The sequence below is a fragment of the Apodemus sylvaticus genome, chromosome 17, assembly GCF_947179515.1.
Source record: "Apodemus sylvaticus chromosome 17, mApoSyl1.1, whole genome shotgun sequence".
Classification (NCBI taxonomy): Eukaryota; Metazoa; Chordata; class Mammalia; order Rodentia; family Muridae; genus Apodemus; species Apodemus sylvaticus.
The window spans coordinates 44,750,304-44,777,316 of NC_067488.1; the positions used below are offsets into that span (position 1 = coordinate 44,750,304).

A 27,013-nucleotide genomic window follows, 5' to 3' on the forward strand; every position below is an offset into this window, starting at 1 on the left:
CGCCTCAGGAAGTAAGTAACTTTGGCTAGACTGATCTTTTAGTTGTAGCTCTGGCTGTCCTGGAACTTTCTCTGTAGACCAGGCTGTATTGGAACTCATGGAGATCCACCTGACGCTGCTTCCTGAGGGACACCACTGCCAGCTAACAAGTGTTACAGGATGTTTAATCACACTGTGAACTCTGAGATCATGTTATTTACTAAAAACAAATGTTTTTAGTTGTAGTGTGACTCACCCTTAGCATACACCTTTAATCCAGGAGGCTTCTGCTTGAACATTGTCAACAGGATTAAGTAAAGTCAACCATTGGTCAAGAGGAGGAGCAAGTGACTGACAGGTAGTGAATAGAATTATTAAGAAAGAAAAAAACCACAGAGTAAACAGAGACAGTAGGATGGATAGAGAGGCACACTGGAAGTGGGGGGGGGGCACTGAGTTGGAAGTTTTTTGGGACTGAGAGAGGGGATTCCTTCTGGGATACTGGCTGAGGAGGAATGTCACTGCATTCTTTCTCTGCCTCTTTGAACTGGTAGGCTTTCACACCAGTATCTGGTTCTGGAGTCTTCATTGGTAAAATTCAACAATTGAGATTTTGTTAAAAACAAACAAACAAACAAAAATCAGACAAGACCAATTTTTTTTGTTTGTTTTCTGTGTTTTTGTTTTGACAGGGTTTCTCTGTGTAGCCTTGGCTGTCCTGGAACTCACTCTGTAGACCAGGCTGGCCTTGAACTCAGAAATCCACCTGCCTCTGCCTCCCAAGTGCTGGGATTAAAGGCGTGCACCACCACCCTCCATGTCTTCCTTTCTATCTGCTCAGCTATCTTGTTGTAGAATGAAGGTTGCCTAAACTAGAATTACAAAGAAGTTTGTACCTTTCAAATTCAATTTGGCGTCACAGTGGCCCAAGAGTTCAGTGACCCAAGTGAACAAAACAAAGTAGGAAATCCTGACCAATGCCACCAACATGAGCCAACCGGGCAAACATCAGCTTAGACAGTCATAGGACAAATTCCAAACAAAGAATGTCGATGGCCCTGACTGTTAGAGACTGTCCTGGAAGAAGAACTGGAGATAGGTCTCTAGGGCATGAACATTTCTTTTTTGATTTGCATAAAGAGCTTTCCAGATACAAAACGCAAAACCGCTGGTACATAACACCACATAACTCAACAGGTTAAAAGGTAAGCTGTTACTACTTGTACTTTACCACACATAAAAGTACCCCCCCCCCCCCAAAAAAAAGGCCCAGGCATGGTGACGAAAGCCTTTAATCCCAGCATTTGGAAGACAGAGGCAGATCTGAGTTTGAAGCCCACATAGTCTACAAAGACAGTTCCAGAATAGCCAGGGCTACACAGAGAAAACTTGTCCCAAAAATTCAACAAAACAAAACCTTCTCCCAGCGGGCTCAGGAGCGCCTGGGCTTTGCAAGCCTCCTACGTGCAGGGACCACCAAGCCAAGGGCAAACCAATAAAGGAGGAAACTAATTTGGAACACACGAAAAAGCTTGACAGCCCTGAGCGATCGAAGGGCGGGGCCTCTGGGGGTGGGCTCCCGCATACTTCCGCCTTCTTATCTGTCCGCACTATAAGTAGCCGGAAGCTGCTACTCCTTAGCGTATTTCCGCTGGAGAGTTGAAGTCAGTGCGGCGCGCACCGGAGTTGACGGGTGAAGCTGCGGGAGCTGGGGAGTCGGACGGCGGTGCTGCTTTGACTGATCTGCTCCACGTCACTGCGCTTGCGCGGAGGCCGACCCTACCCCCGGCATCCCCCGCGGCCTTCAGATGCGCCGGCGTCTGGCTGCTGCTGCTCCCGGTGAGGCTCGACGAGAACGCTGCTTCGGACCGGGCAGCGCTCTTCCCGAGCGGGCTAGCCGCGATGCCCCCACGGTGAGTATGGACCCTCTACCCCCAGTCCCTGGCCCCGCGCCCGCCTGGATCCCCGTGGCACTGGCGCTCGGTTTCCTGCTTCTTGCTGGGACCGCGCTCGGGCGGTCCTCGGGTCTCAGTCTGGGTCTCTTTGCTCCTGCCTTCCAGGACTACAACTTTCTGTTCTAGTGTTTCCCAAACCCCTTGCTCTCTGGCCTTGAAGTCCAGCCAGGCTTGTGACACCAGTTCTGGTGTTCAGATGAGAAATATACTGGTTTTATCATGCGGAGTTTGTGGTTGGGCAGTCACTACCCAGACCTGTGTTTCCCAAGCTTCAGGTCTTCCAGGTGTGTCCCAATTTGCAGCCTTGCTAGTGAAGTATAGATAAGAATGCATATCTGCAACTTGGTAGGTGGTTGGTTAGTCTGTCGCAATGTCACAAGGTTGAATGCCTCTAGGCGCAACATTTGTGATAGCGGTTAATTTATCTTATTTTTGAAAAGGTTTCGCTTTTGTATCCTGGCTGGCCTCAACTTGTGCTGACCCTCTCTGCCTCTGTCTCCTTAGTGTTGGAATTAATTAGGCTTATTTTTACCCTTTTAAAATGTTTCTGCCTAGCCGGGCGGTGGTGGCGCACGCCTGTAATCCCAGCACTCTGGGAGGCAGAGGCAGGCGGATTTCTGAGTTTGAGGCCAGCCTGGTCTACAGAGTGAGTTCCAGGACAACCAGGGCTATACGGAGAAACCCTGTCTCGAAAAAACCAAATCCAAAAAACCAAAAAAAAACAAAAACAAAAAACCGCTTTCTACTGTTAGTTTGTAGAAGTTATTCTAGACACTAGTTCTTTGGCAGGAAAACGAATTGGAAATCTTTTCTCTGTTACTTGCCTTTTAATCATCCTAACTCCCTTTTAGAACCAGAAACTATTTTGTTGCTTTGGTTTAAATGTTATTTTGTTTGCCTTGCTTTTTATGTATCCCAAACAGTCTTTGACATAACTTTGCAGTCAAAATTTTCTCAACTTGACACAACCAAAATACTTTGGGAAGAATGTTTCAAGGGACTATTTAGTTCAGGTTGGTTTATGGGCATGTCTGTGGGGAATTGCCTTGATTAGCTTAATTGATATGGGCAGACCCATATTAATTGATTTAGGGGCCCTGGACTATGGAAGATTAGAGAAAGTTAGGTGAGTTCTACAAATGTAGTAGTTCATTCTTCTGATTTTTTTGTTTTGTTTTGTTTTGGTTTGGTTTTTTTTTTGGATTTGGTTTTTTTTTGAGACAGGGTTTCTCTGTATAGCCCTGGCTGTTCTGGAACTCACTCTGTACACCAGGCTGGCCTCGAACTCAGAAATCTGCCTGCCCCTGCCTCCCAAATGCTGGGATTACAGGTGTGCACCACCACTGCCTGTTTTCTGATTTTTTTAAAGATATTTTCTTTATTTACATTTCAAATGTTACCCCTTTCCATATTTCCCCTCTGAAAACCCCCTACCCCACCTCCCACTCCTACTTCCCTGACCTGGTATTCCCCTATACTGGGGCAATGAGCCTTCACAGGTCCAAGGGCCTCTCCTCTTATTGGTGTCTGACGAGGCCATCCTCTGCTACCCATGCAGCTAGAGTCATGGGTCCCTCTATGTGTACTCTTTGGCTGTGGCTAAGCCACTGGGAACTCTGAGGGTACAGGTTGGATCATACTGTTACTCCATTCTTCTGCTTTTGACTATGATGTGACTAGCTGCCTTGACTTTCACACAGCAAGGGACTGTAACTTGGAATTGTAAGCTAGATAAGCCTTTCTTCTTTAACCTGGTTGTGGGGTTTGTGTGTGTGTGTTTGTCAGAATTTTATGCAGCAGAGATGAACCGTGACCTTGGATTTTTGAATCTGAGACTGGGCCTGTAGCCCTGGCTGTTCTGGCTTTGCTGACCTGGATCTCAAGAGTTGTGCTAAAATGTGTGTGCCACCATTCCTGGCCCGGCCTTGCACTCTTGCTGCTTTTGTCTCTTCCACTTAGTGCTTGGATTATTGGCCTACCCTGCCGTTACTTACTTTTGAAAATCTGTATTTACTGCTTGCGTGTGTATATATGAGTGTGGACATGCGAATGAAGCACTCCACATATCAGGACAGCTGGTTGGAGTAGGGCCTCTCCTCACATTATACTGTTCTAGGGGATTGAACTCAGGTGACATTAGTCACTGTTACTAGCTGAGCCATCTTGCCAACCCAACATTTTTCTTTTAAAGTTGTTTTCTGTGTACTGTGAACTGAGTCTTTGCCTGCCTACCTTGAGTTTATGAAGAAAATTTAATGTTGCTTTATCCTACAGACCTTTAAGTTATTTATTTGTTAATTTATGTATATGAGTACACTATAGCTGTACTGATAGTTGTTAGCCATCATGTGGTTGCTGGGAATAAAATCAGGACCTCTGCTCTCTCTGACTCAGCCCACTTACTCTGACTTATAAAGATTTATTTATTGTTATATCTAAGTACACTGTAGCTGTTTTCAGAAGAGGATATCAGATCCCCTTACAGATGGTTGTGAGCCACCATGTGTTGCTGGATTTGAACTCAGGACCTTGAGATGAGTATTCAGTGCTCTTAAATGATGAGTCATCTCTCCAGCCCCTTTTTTTGGTTTTTCGAGACAAGAGTTTCTCTGTATAGCCCTGGCTGTTCTGGAACTCACTAATAGAGCAAGGCTGACCTTGAACTCAGAAAATCCACCTGCCTCTGCCTCTCAAGTGCTGGGATTAAAGGCATGCACCACCACCGCCCAGCTAATTTAATTTTTTAATTAAATTTTAAGGTTTTTTTGTTTGTTTGCCAGGCTGGTCAAGAACTAGGTAAGTAGATCAGCCTGCCAGATCTTACTGCCCCTGCCTACCAGGTCCTGGGATTAAAAGTGTATACCAGGGCTGGAGAGATGGCTCAGGCTGAGTTCTAGCTGCTCTTCCAGAAGGACCCGGGTTTTGAGATGTGTACCACCACACCCATATTTTTATCTGCACTATTTTCACATAAAAATGTGTCCTTATGACAGTCAAGGCTACAACAGTGAGACCCTGTTTAAGGGAGGGAGAAAAAAGAAAGAAAAGAACTGAACAGTTTATGGATCCTTTTTCTTTTCTTTTCTTTTCTTTTCTTTTCTTTTCTTTTCTTTTCTTTTCTTTTCTTTCTTTCTTTCTTTCTTTCTTTCTTTCTTTCTTTCTTTCTTTCTTTCTTTCTTTCTTTCTTTCTTTCTTTCCTTTTCTTTCTTTCTTTCTGGATTTGGTTTTTTTCAAGACAGGGTCTCTCTATAACCCTGGCTGTCCTGGAACTCACTCTGTAGACCAGGCTGGCCTCCGAACTCAGAAATCCACCTGCCTCTGCCTCCCAGAGTGCTGGGATTACAGGCGTGTGCCATCACTGCCCGGCTTGGATCCTGTTTCTGATTGTATTCTCTCCATCTTTTGGGGGTGAGAGGGGTGCTAGTTTTGTTTTTTCAGATATGATTTTTCTTTGTACCCCATGGCTCTTAAGCTTGCTATATAGACCAGGTTGGTCTTGAACTCAATCGATCCACTTAGCACTCCCAAGTTCTGGGATTGAGCATGTGCATTTTAAAATTTATCCGTATCTGTTGAGATAATCAAATTGATTGTAGCTTTGGTTTTCTTCTACTTCTTTGGTCGTATTTCCTTGGGAAACATGAACAGATCTGGTCACCCTAGATAAGGAGGATGATTATATTAACACCTAAGATGAGATTCTTTTTTTCTCTTGCTTTGTGACAGGGTGGCCTCAAACTCAGAAATCCGCCTGCCTCACTCTCCCAAGTGCTGGGATTAAAGGCGTGCCCGGCTTTTATGTTTTGAGACTGGTACTCTTTGGGTCCTTGACTGGCCTTTGGCTCACCACCATCCACCCATCCCTCAACCACCACACCCAGCTGGGAGATTTTCTTAATTGGTTAGATGAAGAGGAAAGTTCCACCTTAAATTTGGGTAGCACTACTTCACTAGCTGGGCCCTGTAGCAAATGAGACAGAGAGAGCAGAGTGGAAGCAGCCTTGAGGGAATGGTGGGTCAGTTGTAGCAGGGTAGTGGCCCTCCCTACTGTTAGAGACTGTTCCGCAATCTCATCATTGTAGGGCACCCGGTTATTACTGTGCTCTTTGCTTACGTTGTTGTCCTGACTACAGAATCAAGATTATCTCTATTTCTTGGTAGCAATGGGATGATCTGAAGGCAAGATCATGCTATGCTGTGTCCGAACCATAACAGTAGCGAATGATGGTTCCTTTTTTATTTCTTACCATCCCGTCTGTCCCTGTCTTTATGAATTTATTTTTATTTATTTTTTCAAGACAGGGTTTCTCAGCCGGGCATGGTGGCCCACGCCTGAAATCCCAGCACTTGGGAGGCAGAGGCAGGAGGATTTCTGAGTTCAAGGCCAGCCTGGTCTACAGAGTGAGTTCCAGGACAGTCAGGACTACACAGAAAAATCCTGTCTTAAAAACCAAAAAAAGGGGGGGGTTCTCTGTAGCCCCAGCTATCCTGGGGCTGTTAGATCAGGCTGGCTCTGAACTCAGACCGATTTGCTTCTGCCTCCCAAGTTTGGGATTAAAAGTGTGTTCTGGCTGGGTGGTGGTGGTTGCGCACACCTTTAATCCCAGCACTTGGGAGGCAGAGGCAGGTGGATTTGAGTTGGAGGCCAGCTTGGTCTACAAAATGAGTTCCAGGACAGCCAGGGCTACACAGAGAAACCCTGTCTCTGAAAAATACCGCCCCCCCCCCCAAAAGTGTGTTCTACTCCATCAGACTTGACGTTCATTTTCAGTGGCACAGGATAAATTGGGGTGTGAGGTGCTCAGCATAGTAGGGATGTTTGCTTTATCAGTAACTTTTTTTGTTACAGTGACAAGCAGCTTAAGGGTTCTTCTAAACTCAGAGTTTGAAGGGATACAGCTCACCCTGGTGGCAGGAATGAGCTGAAACTGGACAGATTGCCTCCTTGTTCAGGAATTTCAGGGCTGGTTAGACTTCTGGGAAACACCCTCACAGGCACTTCAATGTCTCCCAGGTGACCCTCAATGAATACTGACCATCACAGAGATGATTGTTGTCCTGCCCCGTCTCCCTGAGCTGCATGTGGGTTTTAGCATGCTCTCTCTGACTCACTGTCACTCAGTAGCAGGCTGTTCCGGAGCCACCTGTGTGTCAGGTGCCAGTGACCTTCAGAGACGTGGCTGTGTACTTCTGCAAGGAAGAATGGGAGTGTCTCAGTCCTAGCCAGAGGACCCTCTACCGGGATGTGATGTTGCAGAACTTCAGGAACTTGAATGAACTGGGTAAGGGCTGCGCGTTAGTTTCTGGAGTTGGGGGTGTCCTGGCTAAAGACTCCTGTCCTGTGCCCAATCTTATTTGGCTCCCCTGGGGTAGCCTGATTTCTTTCCTCAAACCTGTGGGGCTCTGCAGGGGCTTCCGTCAGCATGTGTGTATTCCCACGTGTAGGCATGCATACTTCTGTCTCCATGCAAGCCTTCTGTCTTCTTCATTCCTACTTCCAGGAAGGTTCTCTAGGACACCTAACAAGGGCTGGCCAGGCTGCAGGGTTCCTGTGCTGCCCAGAGCTTCTTAGTCCTGGCCTTACATTGTCTTTTACACAAATCAGATACCATTTCTCTCCCTTTTGAAAAGGATGCTGTGGCCAGAAACCCGGCCTTATTTCTCGTCTGGAACAATGGGATGAGCCTTGGGTTGATGACTGGGACAGATCCGAGTTTCCAGAAGGACAAACAAGTGTCTTCCCAGGTAAGCAAGATGAGCTTTTTTTCCCACTCTCAGACACACTGGGAGTGTGGGTGCTCCTTCTGAATTAGGGACTTTGGAGGTGGCATGAATGGCATAGTTCTGCCACTAAGCTCTGACAGCAGGGTGTGTTTGTGTCATTGGTCCCTTGTGAGGTTGTATCTGAGGAGAGGTGTTTGAGAAAGGGAGGCAGTGTCCTAGCACTGTCTGAGCCTAGGAGTGATTGGGATTTGACTGTTATCCATTCAGCAAGGGAGAGAGGAAAGAGATCATGCCCCAGGTTTGTGCTGGGCAGGTTCTATTTCACATGTGTTGGCTCTTAGTAGAATTAGGATAAAGCCCTGGCTCTTTTCTTAAGATCTTTCCAGTGGTGCCTCATGAGGGCTTTTCTTTCTGCTACAGTGGGCACGGAACCCAAGGCCTCAGGTAAGCAGCTGTCAGGCTGCAACTCAGCCCGCATCCTGTCCCCTCCATGTCATGCCGGCACACCTCCAGACAGGGTTTCTCTGTGTACCCCCTGACTGTTCTGGAACTCACTCTGTAGACCAGGCTGGCCTCGAACTCACAGCTGCTTCCTAGTGCTGGGGATTAAAGGCATGTGCCACCACTGCCTGCCTCAGGGTTTGGTTTTTTACTTCACGTCGTCTCAGAAGTGAGAACAAGCAGCTTTGTGAGCCGGAGCCAAGCCGGAAAGTCCCCAGATGATGTGAAGCCACCAGCTGGGGACCAAGTCAGGCCTCTGTTGCAGAAAGCTTGTGCACGGCTTACAGGGTCAGTGGCTCTCAGTGCCTGCCCAGGTCCCCCTCCATGGTAGGAATAGGGTTTGCTACATGAGCTGACATAAGTTTAATGGACACTTGAATGGTGATTTTTTTTTTTGTTGTTGTTGTTGATTTGAACCCAGTGGTGGCATCTACCTTTATTTTATTTATTTATTTATTTAGGTTTTTCGAGACAGGGTTTCTCTGTATAGCCCTGGCTGTCCTGGAACTCACTCTGTAGAGCAGGCTGGCCTCAGAACTCAGAAATCCGCCTGCCTCTGCCTCCCAGAGTGCTGGGATTACAGGCGTGCCACCACCGCCCAGCTGGCACCCACCTTTAATACTAGCACTAGAAGGCAGAGGCAGGCAGGTGGATCTCTGAACTTGCTCTGTAGATCAGGCTGGCCTTGAACTCAGATCTAGCTGCCCCTTGCCAAGTGCTGGGATTAAAGGCCTGCGCCACAGCTCCACTCAGGGCTCACGGTTGGGTCTCCCATTGCTCATTTGGCTCATCTGCGCACTGAACACATTTTCACACCACTTTTCTGTGACTCCCTAAGTAGTTGGTTTGACACCTGGTAGCTTTTCTTCACTCTGTTGATGTTTTATAAGTTGGTCTGTATCTGGGCCTGTTCTGTGTAAATGTATCCATTCCTCCACAGGAGGCAGAAAGCTGACTTCAGCTCCTGAGAGGACCCATTCACGGACAGGAGCCAGGAGAGGAGCCACCTTGAGGAAGAATGTCCTGACTTCCGGGAAGGTGCGTCTTCCCAGAGCTGCCTCTGGGAAGAGAATGGACAAAAAGGAAGTTCTCCAGAACCAGACATGTGGAATCTCCCACAGGAAGCAGCCAGACCTCAAGGAGCAGGGCAAGAGTGGCGCAGAGGGACACCCGTTTATCTGTGGCACTTGTGGGAAGGCCCTGAGCTGCCACAGCCGCCTGGCCGCTCACCAGACTGTACACACGGGGACCAGGTCCTTCGAGTGCCTCGAGTGTGGCCGGACGTTCCGCTGGGTTTCAAACCTCCTGCGCCACCAGAGAAATCACACGAGTGAAAAGCCCTTCTGCTGCGAGGTATGTGGGCAGGCCTTCAGCTTGAAGGACCGCCTGGCACAGCATCGCAAGATCCACACGGAGCACCGGCCCTACGAGTGCGGCGACTGTGGGAAGGCCTTCAAACAGAAGTCGAATCTCCAGCGGCATAAGCTCGTTCACACCGGAGAGAAGCCTTTCTACTGTGACAACTGCGGCAAGGCCTTCCGGACTAAAGAAAACCTTAACCACCACCAGCGGATCCACAGCGGGGAGAAGCCCTACACCTGCGGGGAGTGCGGCAAGGCCTTCCGGTGGCCCAAGGGCTTCAGCATCCACCAGAGGCTGCACTTGGCCAAGAAGTTCTATGAGTGTGAGCAGTGTGGAAAGGGCTTCCGCCACCTGGGCTTCTTCACAAGACATCAGAGAATTCACGGGCGAGGAGAAGTGTAGGGCCTCCTGTGGGCCTCCCCTGTTCTTGGCTGAGGGAGGACTGCAGCAGGTGCTCTCTAGCCGAGGGCACGTACATGGCCGGGAGCCAGCAGTCTTCAGTCTGTGGAAGTTCTGACACAGGGCAGGGAAGGGATCAGCTGCTTCTTGGGTATTCCTTGCCTCTGGCTATGTTGGCTAAGGGATTTGCCCTGTCCTGAGCGGCACTTGTATGCACTTTAACTCTTTTCTCTCCTAGCTCCTCCGCTATGTCTCCTGTCTTGTGGGAGGGAGGTCTGAGGCTCGAGCAGAGGCAAAGCTTACTGTTAGAGCTGACGGTGATGGCCCAGAGGGCCAAAGCCTGAAAATTGAGTTTGATTCCCAGGGATCCATATGGTGGGAGGAGAGAAAAAATGTTCTAAGCTGTCCTGCCTTCCTCATCTCATGTGTGTGCGCACACAGACACAATAAATACATAAATCAATGGGAGAAGCCTCCTCTTCAGCCTCGGCAGGTGACTATAGAAACAGTCTTGGTAACGGGCACTCTTGGATGCAGGCTGGGGACACTGTGGGGAGGCAAATGGTACAGGCTGTGGGGAGTGAACTTCTATTACAGCCTCCTCAGTGGTAGGTCTCCAGCACTGTGTTCAGCCAGAGATACTGGATCTTTGCTTCTATTTGGCTTCATTAAAGTATAACCAGGTTATTTCCCAAAGGCACCGGGGCACTGCCAGGAAGGTGGAAGGAGCCTTTGCTTCAGGTCCTTTCTCCCTGTAGAGAGCTGTCTAGTGCTGGGCAGGGAGGGGCAGCTGGAACCTCTGCCTCTGGACCTGCTGAGAACTGGGTGCTTCTCAGGGGTCCTGTTTCTCATGAACTGCAGAGATGGCTGCCAGCCAAGCTGGGCCCATTCTCGGCTGCTGGGTCCCTTCAGGAATGAGACCCCACTGCACTATCACAAGCTAGCTACTGTGGTGCTGGTGGACATCAGCTGTCTGGGTCAGGTCTGCTCAGAGCCTAGACCATGGGGCCTCACCTGCTGATGCCCTAGATGCCACTCTTCCAGCTGACCCTGGTGCCTAGGGTCACACCCCTAGAATTAGGCTGGGCCTTACAGCAGTGCGAGGTGGCCACATGCACCACGGGGCATCTTCAGATCCACTCACAGTGGCACCTTGGCAACCATGGAAGTCTGGGGCCACCTCCCTCTGAATAGAGTTGAGACTTGGCCATGTCTCCGCCTCTGCTCACTTGTTACTTATTAGGGCATTTGACACCCTGCCTCAGTTTGCGTTGCTAGACGGGAGCTACAGAGATATTTCCCATTTCAAATCTGAGGGAAGATAAGCCTAAACCTACAGTGCCCCATCCATCTTCAGCATGCTCACTGACCAGAAGTAAGTGGGTAACAACCACTCGAGCTTAGGACGTTTGGGTGGGTTTGTCACAGCTTGGGATATCCTCATTAGAGGGGATGGGAAGACACAGATGGCCAGCGGAACCCCGTGTCCCACCTGCTGGGCCCTATTTACAACTGCAGTACCAATTTCACTTGTTTGAGACAGTCTCTTCCTGTGTAACCCGGGCTGGTCCCCAAGTGCTGGGATCACAAGCTTGCACCACCACAGCCATCTGCAGGAGATTGGCCAACTCAGCCTTCCTGATGGCTCTTTTAATACAGTTCCTCATGTTATGATGACCTCCCCACCCAAACCATAAAATTCTCTTTTTTTTTCCAGACAGGGTTTCTCTGTGTAGCCCTGGCTGTCCTGGAACTCACTCTGTAGACCAGGCTGGCCTCGAACTCAGAAATCCGCCTGCCTCTGCCTCCCAGAGTGCTGGGATTACAGGCGTGCTCCACTACCTCTTGAGTCATAAAATTATTTGTTGCTATTTACACCTGTAGATTTGCTACTCTTGTGAATCGTAATATGAATATCTGGTGTCCGGTGGTGGTAGGTAGCCCCTGTGAAAGGGTCATTGGGCCCCCAGAGGGCCATAGGTTTGACAACCACTGACCTTCAGTGTCCTGTAGCTTTATCTAGCAATTGTGGGCCAGCTATCCCCAGTGCCCCTGACAGCTCCCACGCTTTCTCAGACCTCAGGCCATGTGGAAAACTGCCAAGGCACACACAAAGGAAGAGGTTCTGAGTTCAAGGCCAGCCAGGGCTACACAGAGAAACCCTGTCTTAAAAAAACAAGTGAGAAGGGACCTGATTGCCTCATGACCTTTGCTGGGATGCTGTAGCAGTTACTTCTCTGTTGCTGTAACACAGCAAGGTCAACAGGAGCTTAAGGGAGAGTTTATTTTGACTTGGTTCCAGAGATCAGAGTCCATCCTGCCAGGAAGCATGGCAACAGGCAGGCATGGCAGTTGATGCAGGAAGCTGAGAACACCGTCCTCAACCACATGCACTAAGCAGAGACAATGCAAGTAGGATGGGGTTTTTAATGGACAAGTCCGTCCCCAGAGACACACTTCCTCCAGCAAGGCAGTGCCTCCCAAATGTCCCTGAAACAGCACCACGATCTGGAGGCCTGGGGCTCAAAACCCCAAAGCCTCTGGGAACATTTCTCATTCACCTCATCACAGAAGCAAGCTGTGGTACTCACCCAGCATTGACAACCACAGAGAGTTCGAAGGAAGGAGTCCATTCAAGTGTAACCTGAACCAATATTGTACTTGATGGAGACACTTCACCTACACTCCCACCTTCAGTTAACACTCCACCTACATACTCCAGCTCTTCTGGGAACTGCCTAGACCTGGGGTGCTATCAGACAAGGTTGGGCGCTGGCAGCAGGGAGCCGCCAGAATTTAGATAGTCTGATGAGCTGCCTCTGTAGAAAATGTTGAGAGGCTTGAGTTGGCGAGGATGTTTGGGTGGCCAACTCCAATGGCAGTAGTAATATCTAGTGTTTCACATTTATGCTGTAGCATCTGAGGGGTGGGAGATGGCTCACTGGATAAAGCATGTGTGGTACATGTGGCCCACCCATAATGGCTGAGATGGGATTCCTGGGGGGGTACACTGGCTAGCTGGGCTGGCTGAAGTAAGTTCAGCCAGAGACCTCACTCATATAGCAGAGGATGAGCAAGGAAGACCCCTGATTATGTGGAACTAACTCTGGCCTTCACAAACACACCCACATGTATGCAAGCATACACCTAGACATACGCAGCACAGAGAAGATTTCAGTATCTAAGGTTAGATCTGACAGGAGGTTGGTTTCTAAACGGGTCACCAGGCTGCTCTTGGACAGCAGGTCACACACCCTTGGTGGTCTAATGCTTCTCTCTTCACTCAACAATTCTGGAGGCCCTGCAACTTTACTCTGAGATCTTTCGAGATTCCATGTAGGGAGCTGGACAGAACAGCTCAGCGATGAGCATTGGCTGTTCTTGCTGAGGACCCGGGTTTAGTTCTGAACACCAACACGATGGTTCACAAACATCTGTAACTCCAGTCCCTGGGACTCGGACACCCCCTGTCACCTCTGCAAGCTCCAAGCATGCATATGGTACACGTATATACACAGAGGTAAAACACCTACACACATAAAAATCTAAAGTCTTTAAAGATTTATTCATGTACATGGGTATCCCTTGTGTGTATGTATATTTCATATGTGGGTGCTTTGAATGTACATGCGAGGACATCCAGTCATCCCGTTGTCGATGGTTTGAGTACCATGTGGGTGCTCAGAATCTCTGGAAGAGCAGCAACCAGTTTTCTAAACTGCTACGTCATCTCCCCAACCCATAAAAAAAACTTTTTTCTTTTTCTTTATATTTTTGAGACAGGGTTTCTTTGTGTAGCCCCTGGCTGCTTGTAATGCACACTGTAGACCAGTCTGGTGTCAAACTCAGTCCACCAGCCTTTGCCTCCTGAGTGCTGGGATTAAAGGCATGAGCCACCACCACCAGGCAAATTGTTATATTTAATACAGTCTTGTTAAACTCTCAAACTTGTCTCCTGAGGTGGTTCTACCATATACATTACCCCTCAACCATGGGGGAGTGGTTGTGAAGGTTTGATTAGTTATGCTGAAGAAGGAATTCCACACCGACCTCTCGAGTGAGATGCCTCTACTTTGCTAGTCCCATCTGATCTTGGCCCAGAGTTCTAAAACCTGTCTAGCCAACCTACCCTAGTCCAAACAGGTGGAAGGTCCGTGGGATCTCTGTCAGTGCCGTGTCCCTGAACACATGAACTTGAGGATCCCCAAGGCAGTGGCAGAAGTGGCTGTGGGCTGCCTCATCTTGCATCTTGGGTTGGGAGGTGTCACATGCCCTGAACTTCCTAGACAGGAAAGGTGCCCAAAGCCAACAGACTCCAAACCTCAGTTAAGGAGCATTTTAACGGCTGGCCTTGCACATTAAGACAAAGGAGGTTGGAGAGATGGCGGTTAGCAGCACTGGCTGCTCTTCCAGAGGTCCTGAGTTCAAGTCTCAGTGACCACATGGTGGCTCACAACCATCTGTAATGGGACCTGATGCCCTCTTCTGGTGTTTTCAAAGACAGTTACAGTGTGCTCATATACATAAAATAAATCTTTAAAAAGTTAAAAAAAAAAAAAAAAGACAAGACAAAGGGGCTGAGGTGGTAGGGAATGCTTTTAATCCCAGCACTGAAGAGGCAGAGGCAGGAGGATCTCTTGGGTTCAAGGCCAGCCTGACCTACATAGACCCTTTCTAAAAAAAGAAAAGGACAGACCAGCACAATGGAATGTAAGATGTGACCCAGGTAAAGTCCATAGCTAGCTACAGACACCACAGGGACAATGTGGCCAGTATGATTTAGTTTATAGTATTTTGTCCAAGATGCATTTCCTAATTTTAATCATGTCTTGAAGAAAGTTGGACAGAGCTTGGGATGTAGCTCAGGAGATAGGTTTACCATCCATTTATCCCTGGGTTCAACACCCAGCACCAGAAAAAAACAGGTCAAAGTCCTATCCGGTAAACACACAGGGATGTATTTAAAATTAAGGGGCATAACTGTCTCCAACAGAATCCCATATGGCTGAAAGTACCAAACACATAACATGTGTCCCTGTTCATCTAGATGGGTGGAAATGGGAATTCCCAGTAATTCTTGCAGAATTCATTAGATTTCATTCTAAATTGGAATGAGTGTATATATGTGTATATATATGTGTGTGTGTGTGTGTGTGTGTATCCATGTATATATACATACACACACATATCAAAGTATTGGGAAAGCCCAGTAACTTCTCTCTGTGCTGAGAACAGAATCTGCTCTCTGCTGCTGAAATTACACTCCCCTGAGCACCGCCTGTGCCTTGCTTGCTGGCTGCTGGAAGAACATCGAATTCCAGCAGACAAGGAAACATGAAGCTCGCGTGTTGCTTGGACGGCAGGCCTCTGCTCACTTGAAAAACAGGGACATCGAACCAAGCAAGTGCCAGAGCATCACACAGTTTATTTTACACTTTTAACATATTTATGCACCAAGAAATCTCCAAGTTTCTTACTGTGCCCTACCGGCCTGCCCCCTCGTGTCGGTTTAGGCTTGCTCTAAGACAGTTTCTGTGCCATCTTCAATGTTTTCTGTCTCCTCCAACTGTGGGCTGAGAGGGATCTGATCTTCCGATAAGACTGTGATAAGCTTGGAGCTGGACTTTGAAGGTGTGTCAATTTCTGGAGAGACCTCACGCACGGAGGGCTGTGGAGAGATCCGAGAGCCCTCACGCGATCGCAAGGGACCTGGGGTCATGGATGGAACCCTGGAGCCCTTGCGTGACGGGATCACGGATGAGACCCTCGAGCCCCTCTGCGACTGAGTCAGAGATGGGACTCCAGATCCTGAACGTGATGTACTCCGGGGAGCAATCACAGACCCAGCCTTCAGAGACCGGCCGGGAACGGACTCACTGGACAATATAGATGGAGTCTTGGAGGCTCGGCGTGACTGATCCATGGATGGGGCCCGGGAGGCTGGAGCTGATTGGGGTGTAGCCTGGGCTCTTAAAATGTGATAGGTTGAGTCCAGCACGGTGGTAATTGAGCCGATGCGCAGGTTGGGTTGTTGGCTTTGTGGTGGCTGCCAGAGTGGTGGCCCCCCGGGGCCCCTGTGCAACCAGCCGTGCATTTGCTCCAGGTTCTGCATGTCCACGTGCTCCCGGCGCAGCTGCTCTCGCTGCTCTAGCAGCTGCTGTCGCATGTCCTGCAGTAACTGGGCCCTCTGGAGAAGCCTCATGAGTTCTTGTCGGAGACGCCCATTGTCTGCCTTGAGGGCCTGGGCGTGGGAAATGAGGGACCGCGCTGCCTCCCGCTCGGCTCGGCGCGTCAGGGACTGCACGTGTATGCGTGCCTCCCGCTCGAAAGCCGACTTGTCATCCAGGAAGCGTCGCTTCACCCGGTGGAGGAGCTGCGTGTGTTCCACGCGCATGTGCAGCAGCTCGCGCTCCAGTGTCCGGATTCGCGCCAGGTGCTCCAGCTGCAGCTCCTACATGGGGTGGGATGGGGGAGTTTGGGGTGGGGGGCGCCGATCAGCGCACCGGCAGGGAGCGCGCCCATCCCTCTCGACCCCGCCCGGTCCTCGGGGGCGCGCGCGCACTGGCCTTGTAGGGCTGAAGCTCCTGCACCTGCTGCGTCATATCTTCCGCGCGCTTCTTCATGTCCTGCAGCTGTGCGCGCACGCCGTCCTCACGGCCGTGGTAGAACGACGCCAGCTCCGCCCGCTGCCACCGGATCTGCGCCAGGTCTATGCGGTTCTGGTCCTCGAGGCGCACGACGGCGTTGGCGCAGCGCAGGGCGTGCGCGCTCACGTAACTGGCAAAGAGCCGGTTCTCTTCGCGCAGGCGCTGCGCCTCGCTGTTCAGGAAGGCATTGTTCTGCAGCACCTCGTCTATCCGCTGCTCACAGGCCACCATGCTCTCTGAGAGCATCGCGTACTCGCGCTGTAAGTACTGCGCGCGCTCGGAGAGCGGTTGCTCCGCACTTTCCTGCTTGCGCCCAGCGTTTTGTCCGCGCTTCTTCTTGGGCGCCATGGCTTGAGGCCCAGGCCAACTGGACTCATGAGAACACTGTGCTCCACCTGCTCCCCCAGCTCAGTTACACCCCCTCCTTAACCCGAAAATTCTGGAGAGCTACACCCTAGGTTCAGGGATGTGCCTTCAGTTTATGAGGTTCAGAGCAGGCAGGATTAAGGATCAGAGAGCACCGTGGCCAATCTGTATATGAGTGCTCGCTTTGGACCACAGCTTTCGCATCCTGGTGCGTACCTCTAGGAATGTTGATGTCCAGCCTGCACATCCTCTATGGAGACAGAACTTGGTCGCAGTGCCTCGACCTCACCTCATTCTGTTGCTCTGGCAACGGCTTGATTCAATCTTTCCTTCCCAACCGGTTCCTATATCCTCAGTTATAGTGTTGCAGTCAGGCAAAGCTTCAGCTCCCAGACATTGAACTAACTTCCAAGTCCCTGTCCTCCACTCCCCAGGGTCTTAGTGCTCTCGATTTCACTCCACTAGCCGCTCTTCAGGTCCCACAGCATACTGGGACTCTCACCCATGCTCTCTCTAGCCAGTTTTGAGCGAGCCCTCCCAGACCTGTCCTTGTGAAGTCTTCATGCTCTCAGGATGAAGCCTCCTCACAACATTTGTTTGTGGAGACAGGGTTTCCCTGTGTAATAGGGCCCCGATTGTCCTTGACTCACTTTGTAGACTGGGCTGGCCTTGAACTCACAGACATCAGCCTGCCTCTGCCTCCGGAGTGCTGGATTAAAGGCCTTCACCACCACCACCACCACCACCACTTCTAAGGGGACTCTTGGCATCTGAGGCCTTGGTGGACTGCTACTACTGGAAGGCACTTTACCTTTCAGATAAAATGTACAATAAACAACGATCTTCACTGAATAATCCAAGTGGTGGAGACTCAGTAGCCAAGGGAGTTTGGGCAACCCATCGAAATGGACAAAGGTAGCTAGTCTGCAAATTTGGCTCGAAACTGGTTTTTATACACCTATGTATCCCCCCTCCGAATTCCTCACTGGTTAGGCTCTTCAGGGAGGTAAAATTCTCCCTACTTCTCTAATTCACACTCAAACTTTCCCATCCTTCTGGGGTTCAAAATCTGCCCCCCCTTTCCATTTACATAGACTCAGTCCCTTAGTAGGTCATAACTTTTTTAAAAAGATTTATTTATTATATGTAAGTACACTACTGTAGCTGTCTTCAGACATCCCAGAAGAGGGCATCAGATCTCATTATGGATGGTCGTAAGCTAGGGCTATACAGAGAAACCCTGTCTCGAAAAACCAAATCCAAAAAAACCAAAAAAAAAAAAAAAAAAAAAAAAAAAAGAAAGAAAGAAAGAAAGAAAGAAAGAAAGAAGAAAGAAAAAAAAAGAAAACATCAGCGCATCAGCGCTCTGCCAGTTTGCTAGTGGATTCTGGGGGTGACGGTTCAGTGGGGGATTTGGGCTCAGCAGATCGGCAGCAAGTAAGCCCCAGACTTGCTTTGACTCTGTTGGCTGTGCAGGGACTTCACCATTACCCTGTAGAGCAAAAGGACAATAGCCAAGATCACCAAGAAGTACCCTCAGCACACAACACCCACAGCACACAATACCCACAGCACACAATGTGTTTGCAATGTTTGACCAATCACAGATCCAGGAGGCAAAAGAGACCTTTCTTTGACATGATCATCTAGGCTGGGCAGTGGTGGTACACGCCTTTAACCCTGGCACTCAGGAGGCAGAGGCAGGAGGATCTTTGAGTCTGAGGCCAGCCCGGGCTACAGAGTTGAGTTCCAGGACAGCTAAGGCTATTCAGAGAAACCCTACCTTGGAGAAGAGGTGGGGGGGGCAGGGAGGGAGGAAAGACACAATTAACTAGAACCAAATTGGCTTCCTAAACAAGGAAGAATTGAGAACTGCATGGTCCATTTGCCTCACTGGGGAAAAAGCCCAGTTGGTGGATACCTGGATGCCACCCTGAATGAGATGCCAGGCTCCATCAATGTCACCGTGTTCCTCAGTATATTTGGGGAGATGTCACTTGGCAGCAGATCCTGAGGATGTGATTAGGAATGCATTTGGTAGCTTAAATGAAGATGCATCTGGGCCAGAAAGACTACCATAGAGAGCTGCTGACATCCCGGGGTGACTGTGTGCAGAGGAGGAAGTGGGTAAGCTGTACAGAGAAGCCCTTGTTCACACAAGTAGATTTCAGCTACATGGAGTCCACACACAGTTTTCAAGAGGGAGCAAGAGACAAAGATGACTAGCTTCCAGATCAGCAGACAGACAAACTTTCCTGCTGCTGCTTGGTGTGTTTTCTGAGACTTTTGTCCTTTCCATTACAACTTCTTTGCCTTCCTCATTTGTATTCTTAACCGTCGGGGGCACCTGTGAAGGGACTCTGGCCAGCTTAAGCTTGGTGAGCATGTCTGACTACTAAGTTCCAGCTAACAAAGAATTGAAGTCCAGCAATCAAAAGTTCCCTTTGGCTCTCCTAATTAACATTTCCAGTTAAAATTAAACACTTCAGCATAACATAGGGGTCCCCCTTTTACCTTTATAAAACCCCACTTTCCTATGCGCTACAACCGTGTCCTCTCTCCAGAGGCAGTGCTTTGTTCTATTCCGGGACAAACACCTGTTCCTTCCCCTTCTCCCTCATCCTCTGTCTCCTGTGTTTGACTCTCACTTCCTGTCCTTCTGCCCTTCTGGGTCAAATAAATCTCCTTTGCCCTGAGAACTGGGCCTGGGGGGTCCCTGAGCGGATACTTTTCCTTTCAACATGTATCTTTATAATCAGGCTGGAAACAGGACTTTCTGCCAGTTTCAACCTTCCTGTCTCTCCCAGATAACTACAGCCCATACAGAGCCTTCTTTTTTTCAGAGAAAGTTCTTCACTGATTTTGTTTTCCTCTGAGAGATAAACTTTTTTAAATGGGAGTGGTTCTCCAGAGCCCAGTTAAGCACCACCCTGCAGGCTTTGTGTCTTTCTCCTCCAGCTGGACGCCTCAGCCTTCAGGACAGCTCTGATGCAAACTCACATGTGCGCTTGTTTTGCTCATTCTTGTCAGCAGTAGGCTTTCTGTTCAGGTTTGTCCTCTCTTACTTATACACCTCTAACAAATCTTATGGACAGATTTGAGGATCATTGAGTGTATGAAACTAAATATAAAGAAATATTTTTGTTGCCGGGTGGTGGTGGCACATGCCTTTAATCCCAACACTTGGGAGGCAGAGGCAGGCAGATTTCTGAGTTCAAGGCCAGCCTGGTCTACAGAGTGAGTTCCAGGACAGCCAGGGCTACACAGAGAAACCATGTCCCCAAAACAAACAAACAAACAAACAAACAAACAAAAAACCCAAAAAAACAAAAAAACAAAAAAAAGAAAGATTTTTGTAACCTTCAAATTGTGTGACTCTTTCTGAGGAGATATGAACAAACCACCACAGACTCTCTTCCACCTAAGTCTAGCTTCATGAACCACTGAGTTTACTGGGGTTACTTATAGGAACATAGACCATTCAAAGGCAATTGTATCACCAAAAACCCATTCAGGATGGTGAAGAAAATCTGCATCGATGGGAGTCCCTACAGGGCTTTCAGGCAGCTCAGTAGGTGAGTCTTCTGGCCCTGAGTGAAGGCAAAATGGGGCCTTGTATAACCTTGGGGGAGGTGGGAATCTCACTGTGAATGGGCAGTGAGGGGCCTTGACAGGGGCCACTGTGAATCTTGTAAGTTTCAGATTTCTAGAATCTGTAAGTTTCTTTTACTTCCTGGCTTCAGGAGTTGCCTCCTCTCTCCAAGAGGGAATGTTTCAATTCTGTGGAATTTGCTACTCTCACTACAAAGGATTCTTAATGCTTTGAGAACTTGCTGTAATTAGTTAGGCCTGAATGGGTAGGTGTGTGTGTGTGTGTGTGTGTGTGTGTGTGTGATCTCATAAAAATGTATAAATACAACTGGGTATCAAGGTTTGATCCTGTAATCTTAGCAACTGGATGGTAGTGGCAGGGTGATCGAGGCTCTAAAGACCAGCCTGGGCTATGTAAGCCCCTGTCTTCAAAAAAGAATGTATAAGTAACTGGGTGGTGGTGGCACAAGCCTTTAATCCCAGCTTTGGAGAAGCAGAGGCAAGTAGATCTCTGAGTTTGAGGCCAGCCTGGTCTACACAGCAAGTTCCAGGACAGCCAGATGTGAACAGAGAAACCCCGTCTCAAAATATTAATAATAATATATGTAAAAATAAAATGATACTAAGCATGATGGTTTGAATAGGTATGGCTCCCATAGACGCCTGTGTTTGGTTAGGAGATGTGGCCTTGCTGGAGTAGGTGTGGCCTTGTTGGAGAAAGTGTGTCAACGTGGAGGCTGGCTTTGAGGTCTATGCTGAAGCTCTGCCCAGTGTGGCACACAGTCTCCTTCTGCTGCCTGTAGATCAAGATCTAGAACTTTCACTTCCATTTCCAGCACCATGTCTGTCTACACACTGCCTTGCTTTCCCCTTGATGATAATGGACTGAACCTCTGAAACTGTAAGCCAGCCCCTATTAAATGTTGTCCTTTATAAGACTTGCCTTGGTCACGGTGTCTGTTCACAGCAGTAAAACCCTGACTAAGACACTAAGTGAAGGGTATGGTGAGATGGCTGAAAAGCTTACGGCACTTGCCACCTAGTCTCATGACCAGACTTTGATCGTTGGAATTCACATACTGCAAGTTGTCCTATAACGTTCTCACACTTGATACACATAAACAAATATCAAATTTAAAGACAAGGAAGAACCTGTTTTAGTATTAATATTTAAAGTAACTTGACTATGAGAGTCTTGTAAGGCAACTAGATTCTCAGCAACCACATGGTGGCCCACAACCATCTGTAATGGGATCCGATGCCCTCTTCTGGTGTGTCTGAAGACAGCTGTAGTGTACTCATATAAATAAAATGAATAAATCTTTTTTAAAAAGTACTGTCTTTTACTATGAAAGTGTACCTAATCTGTTACAGAAAACTGGGAAAAGACAAAAGCCATTGGGGAAGGGATCAGTCTATACTTCGTCTATGATTGGGCTGCTATATATAACTGTCCTCCCAGTCAAACACCTGCCATCTTCAGGGCTTCAGCCACGCCCACTTGCTGGCTTGCTGGCCTGCTCCCAGGGTTTGCTCAGCCTGCTTCCTTATAAGACCCAGAACCACCGGCCTGGCACCACCCACGGTGAGCTGGGCCCTCCCACATCAATCATTAATCGAGAAAATTCCCCACAGACACACGTAGAAGCCAGCCCGATAGAAGCATATTCTTTTTTTTTTTTTTAGCATTTTTATTGATATATTTTTTATTTACATTGCAAATGATTTCCCCTTTTTTGGGTCCCCACTCCCTGCAAGTCCCATAAGCCCTCTTCCATCCCCCTATTCTTCCATCCACCCCTTCCCACTTCCCTGTTCTGGAATAACCCTATACTCTTGCACTGAGTCTTTCCAGAACCAGGGGCCACTCCTCCATTCTTTTTGGACATCATTTAATTTGTGGATTATGTCCTGGTTATTAATTCATGAAATTCTTAGACAAATGGATGGAGCTGGAGAACATCATACTAAGTGAGGTAACCCAGTCTCAAAAGATCAATCATGGTATGCACTCACTGATAAGTGGATATTAGCCTAGAAGCACATTCTTAAGATTCCCTCTTCCCAAAGGCTCTAGTTTGTGTCAAGTTAACAAAAGAAAAATAAAAAAATCTAAGGTGAACATTAATTTCTGTTCCTTAATTTTTATTTATTTATTTATTTATTTATTGTGGCACAAGACAACTCAGGTGATGTGTGAGGGAATCTGAGTGCATGGCAGGAATCTGAAAGCCTGCCCCTTTGTTTTGTCAGTTTCCTGCCCTCCAGGAGAAGGGACCGAATCCACCACGGACTGACACAGGGAATCCGGGCCTGTGGAAAGCCAGGCCTCTGCAGAAAGCTGCACGGTCAGCTGTGGGTCAGCTGCCTTGGCCCCGATACACTGACGTCCCCTTTAGTGTTTTCAGGGAACGGTTATCCCCTGAAAATGTCTGAGAATAAGCTGATGACATGAAGATCTTCCCATACGTAGATTTTACCGTGAGCATGGCTCCTTGAGATGGTGCCAGAATTTGGTACATAGGATTGATGAATGAAGAAAAAAAGAAAAAAAAGAAGGAACGGACCTGACTGCCCCTAGGTACGGTGGGGGAGTTTATCACAGATGTATAGGAGAGCATAGCTAGAGGCAGGCACATCTGCTTAGGGAGTCAGTATAAAGCTTGACAATCAGTCCTCAGATGCTTCCTTTTTAAAGAATAGTTCCTTTCTCAGGTTTTCTTCTTGACACCTACAAATGGTGCCTGACCATGAAAACAACAGTATTCACCTTCACTTTTGTTTTTTGATTGTTTTCCAGTTAGCCCATAATAATGTAGCTTGAGAAAATTTCCCAGTCGGAAAGAAAGCAAAAGCAAATACAATTTTCCTGATCATTGATTGCTGGATCTTTTCTAGATGGAGATATGTAGATCTTTGTAAAATGAAACTAGATATGGTGCCAGATTAGGGTCAGATCCCATGTCCCCAGAAGGACAGTGTGTCTTTAGAAAGAAAATTCATCACTGGAGCTTTTCTTTCTTTCTTTCTTTCTTTCTTTCTTTCTTTCTTTCTTTCTTTCTTTCTTTCTTTCTTTCTTTTTTTTTTGTTTTTGTTTTTTTGGATTTGTTTTTTTTGAGACAGGGTTTCTCTGCATAGCCCTGGCTGTCCTGGAACTCACTCTGTAGACCAGGCTGGCCTCAAACTCAGAAATCCACCTACCTCTGCCTCCCAGAGTGCTGGGATTACAGGCGTGCATGCGCCACCAGTACCCGGCTTCACTGGAACTTTTTATTGCTCTACACTATGTACCAAAATATGCTATTAACTAAGATTCATCCTATTGTCGCTGTAAATTTTTAGGAGAGAAAGAAAACTTGACCATGGGCCAGCTAGCTTGATGGCTTTCAGCAGCAAACAAGAGACTATCCCAAGTTAGGAGGTGTGGGACCAGTGCCTGAAGATGTCCTCTCAGTCCCGACATGCACACATGCTCACACATGCATTACCACACACACAAAGATGCACTTGAGGCTGTAGTATCATGTCTTGGTCATTGCAAACTATCAGAGGCAAACACTGAGGTATTCACATTTCCTGTTTCCTTCTTGCCAATATCTACATTTTCTCTTACATTCTAGATGAAGGAATGATTCTTTTATACCATGAGTGATTTATGCTGTTTATTATAAGTAAATGTTGACATCATAAGTGTTAGAATTAAAATGACTCAGTAGGAAAGAAAGAAACCATTTTTTTTTTTTCTAGATTTACTTGTTTATTACATATAAGTACACACTGTAGCTGTCTTCAGAAACCCCAGAAGAGGGCATCAGATCTCATTACAGATGGTTGTGAGCCACCATGTGGTTGCTGGGATTTGAACTCAGGACCTTTGGAGAGCAGTCTGTGCTCTTAACCGCTGAGCCATCTCTCCAGCCCCTCCACTTTGCTTTTTGAGAAAAGGTCTTTCAGTGGGACCTAGAGGTTAATTAGGCCAGCGAGCTCTGGGATCCACCTAGCTCTGCCTGCAGGCGATGGGTTTGGTTCTTACACAGTGCTGGGGCTCACACTCAGGCACTTTTGTCCTCACATCCACACAAGTACTGAGGCAGGAAGTGAGATTTTTACTCCCAACACCTGGGAAATAACAATGAAACAAAATTGCATAATAGTGCACAGCCAATTCTGGTTTAAGCCCAAAGAGATTTTGGCTTTGATTTGTCTGGATGTGGACAGAAATACTTTGCAGCTAACACAGATTTTTAAACTAGAAGATTCCACACTTGGACTTACCTGTAAATCTCTTTTCAGTCACAGCCTCAAGTTACACTTTGAGCAACTAAACATGGCTTACAGAAACTGCATATTTGGCCATTTTGGACAAGCGGGAGATTGACGCAGCAAAGATAGTTCCCAGTTATTTTGAAATAGATCATTGTTGTTTCTAGTCCTTGTTAAACAAAGCCAGGCAGGGTCACGCTCCTGTTTGACATGGAAGCAGATCCTAATGGGCAGTCTTGGTGAACAAAACCTAACAAAAATACCCCCCTCCCCCCATAACCCTAAGTACACTAGAGCAGGACCTACGTTTCTTATCTTTCTGTAGTTCTCAAGAGGTCTGCTTAGTCCACCACTTATCTTCCAGTCATATTGGAAGCAGTCATATTGTGAAATGGTATTTCCTGAACATGTATTTCCTAAACATGTAAGTCCTTTATACATTCATTCAGATTTATTATTTCCAGTTTTCCTGTCATCGCAACCTCCTGAGCTCTCTCTCCAGCCCCAGTGGAGCATTTGTCACTCCCCAGGATGCAGAAGGAGCACACTGTTCCTGCCAGTGGTCCGTGTGTATGGCAGACATGCCTGTAGCTGAGTGGTGAGACTTCACAGTGCCACCAGGCATGCGTTATACCTTGGCCACTAGCTGCCTCAGGCCTGATGGGTCTGCTACCATAGTTAATGGTAGACATTCAACAAAGCCAGGCAGAAGGGAGAGAAAAAGCTGAAATCTTCTTCTTATTATTATTACTATTTTTAAATGTTTGTGTGTTTTGCCTGCATGTCTATCTGTATAAGGGTGTTGGGATCCTCTGGAACGGGAGACACAGACAGTTGTAAGTGAGCTGCCATATGGGTGCTAGAAACCGAACCTGGACTCCGCAGAAGAGCAGTCAGTGCGACTGACCAACCTCTCCAGCCTTAAGAAACCATTTTCAAAAGCTGTAGCACAGGGTTATTTAACTACCCAGCCCAGTAACCTCAACATAATGATGATAGTTTCTTTTGTAAGTTTGAGGTTTACATTTTTTTTTTTTTTGGTAATTTACATTCACTGTATTTTACACATTTTGTGTAAACATTTTACACAAATGTTTATCTACAACAGATTAAATCTTGCTAAAAAGGCTGGTCTCCTGGCATGCTGGCGCTCTGACAGTGAATGTGAGAGCCCAGAGCCATGCCTGCTTCCCTACTGACCCCAAATGGCGTTCTAGTCCAATACCTCCTGTATCACCTGTTCCCTCCACCATCTAAGCTCTCTAAGCACACAAAAGTTAACTCATATACACCCAGGCTCACATAATCCCTGCCTTTATCCTATGTACCATTCAGGCTTGGCAGGCCCTGCCGATGTGACTCTGAGCCATGCTGGATGGAAAGGTCCTTGACCTCCGTGACAGCGATGGTCCAGGCCTCCCCGGAGCATCTGGTGGACACAAGAGAAGGGCCCTAGAAGGAGGTGACTGACAGGTGGGAGAAGCATTAAAATCACTCTCCCTATGGCTTGGCGGGGGGTGGAGGGGGAGAGGGGGAGGGCGCCCTGGTGGTTACCTGCCTTCGGGGATGAGGTCTCTGGGTGTCACCCAGTTTTCTTAAGGAAACTGAGGCATAGGAACCTGGGGGGAGACATAATCGGCATCTCCCATCTTTCGTTTTGTTGGGGGTGCTAAGGATGGAACTCTGGTCTTCACGCATGCTAGGCAAACACTGCCACAGAGCCACGTGTTTTGCATTCTGGGTCTTTCTGGCCAGCACAAACTTGCCACCCTTCCCACATCATAAGAAATGTCCGGATTTAGTTCCACGAACTGTGTTCCCTGCTCTTGTGCCTAGCATAATCGCGAATTCCTGGCCCCTTGCAACCTCCTCTCTCTCATCAGTGTGCCCAGTGTTTTGGTCCTCTGGTTGGCCCATGCCTTTGGGCTCCATTCAGCTTCCCTGCCCAGCAGGCCTCAAAGGGTTGGGCTCAGTTTCCCAGTCACCTGCTCTAGTGCTCTTCCACTAAGATCGAGGGCACCGGCCACACCCTGATCTCGCCAACTTTTAATCCACTATTGCATCCAACAGCTTCGCTCCTGAGAGTGCCTGCCTGCCTCTGAATCCCCGATACTCAGCACCCCCTCGTACCCTGAGATGTGCACAACCCAGGGACTGGCAGAGCGGCTTCCCCACCTTAACTTCCACCCCGCGTGCAGCACTGACCAGGGGAAACCCAGCCGACAG

At 48.1% G+C, this 27,013-nt stretch overlaps 2 protein-coding genes across 3 annotated transcripts; one reads left to right on the forward strand and one right to left on the reverse strand.

Annotated features, from left to right (window-relative positions):
- Nucleotides 1–1,601: 1,601 nt before the first annotated feature.
- Znf707 (zinc finger protein 707) lies at nt 1,602–10,383 on the forward strand. Of its 2 annotated transcripts, none has more exons than XM_052161286.1 (4): nt 1,602–1,892; nt 7,060–7,216; nt 7,566–7,679; nt 9,100–10,383. In XM_052161286.1, exons 1-4 carry the CDS (start codon nt 1,788–1,790, stop codon nt 9,921–9,923), a joined length of 1,200 nt encoding a protein of 399 aa, XP_052017246.1. In that variant the 5' UTR covers nt 1,602–1,787; the 3' UTR covers nt 9,924–10,383. The 2 variants fall into 2 exon arrangements, with proteins under 2 accessions (XP_052017246.1, XP_052017247.1); XM_052161287.1 differs by having other exon boundaries at nt 1,801–1,892; nt 7,057–7,216.
- A 4,942-nt stretch (nt 10,384–15,325) lies between these two features.
- Ccdc166 (coiled-coil domain containing 166) lies at nt 15,326–16,915 on the reverse strand. Its single transcript, XM_052161460.1, has 2 exons — nt 16,487–16,915; nt 15,326–16,371 (listed from the first exon to the last, which is right to left on the reverse strand). Exons 1-2 carry the CDS (start codon nt 16,913–16,915, stop codon nt 15,430–15,432), a joined length of 1,371 nt encoding a protein of 456 aa, XP_052017420.1. The 3' UTR covers nt 15,326–15,429.
- Between the last annotated feature and the right edge of the window lie 10,098 nt (nt 16,916–27,013).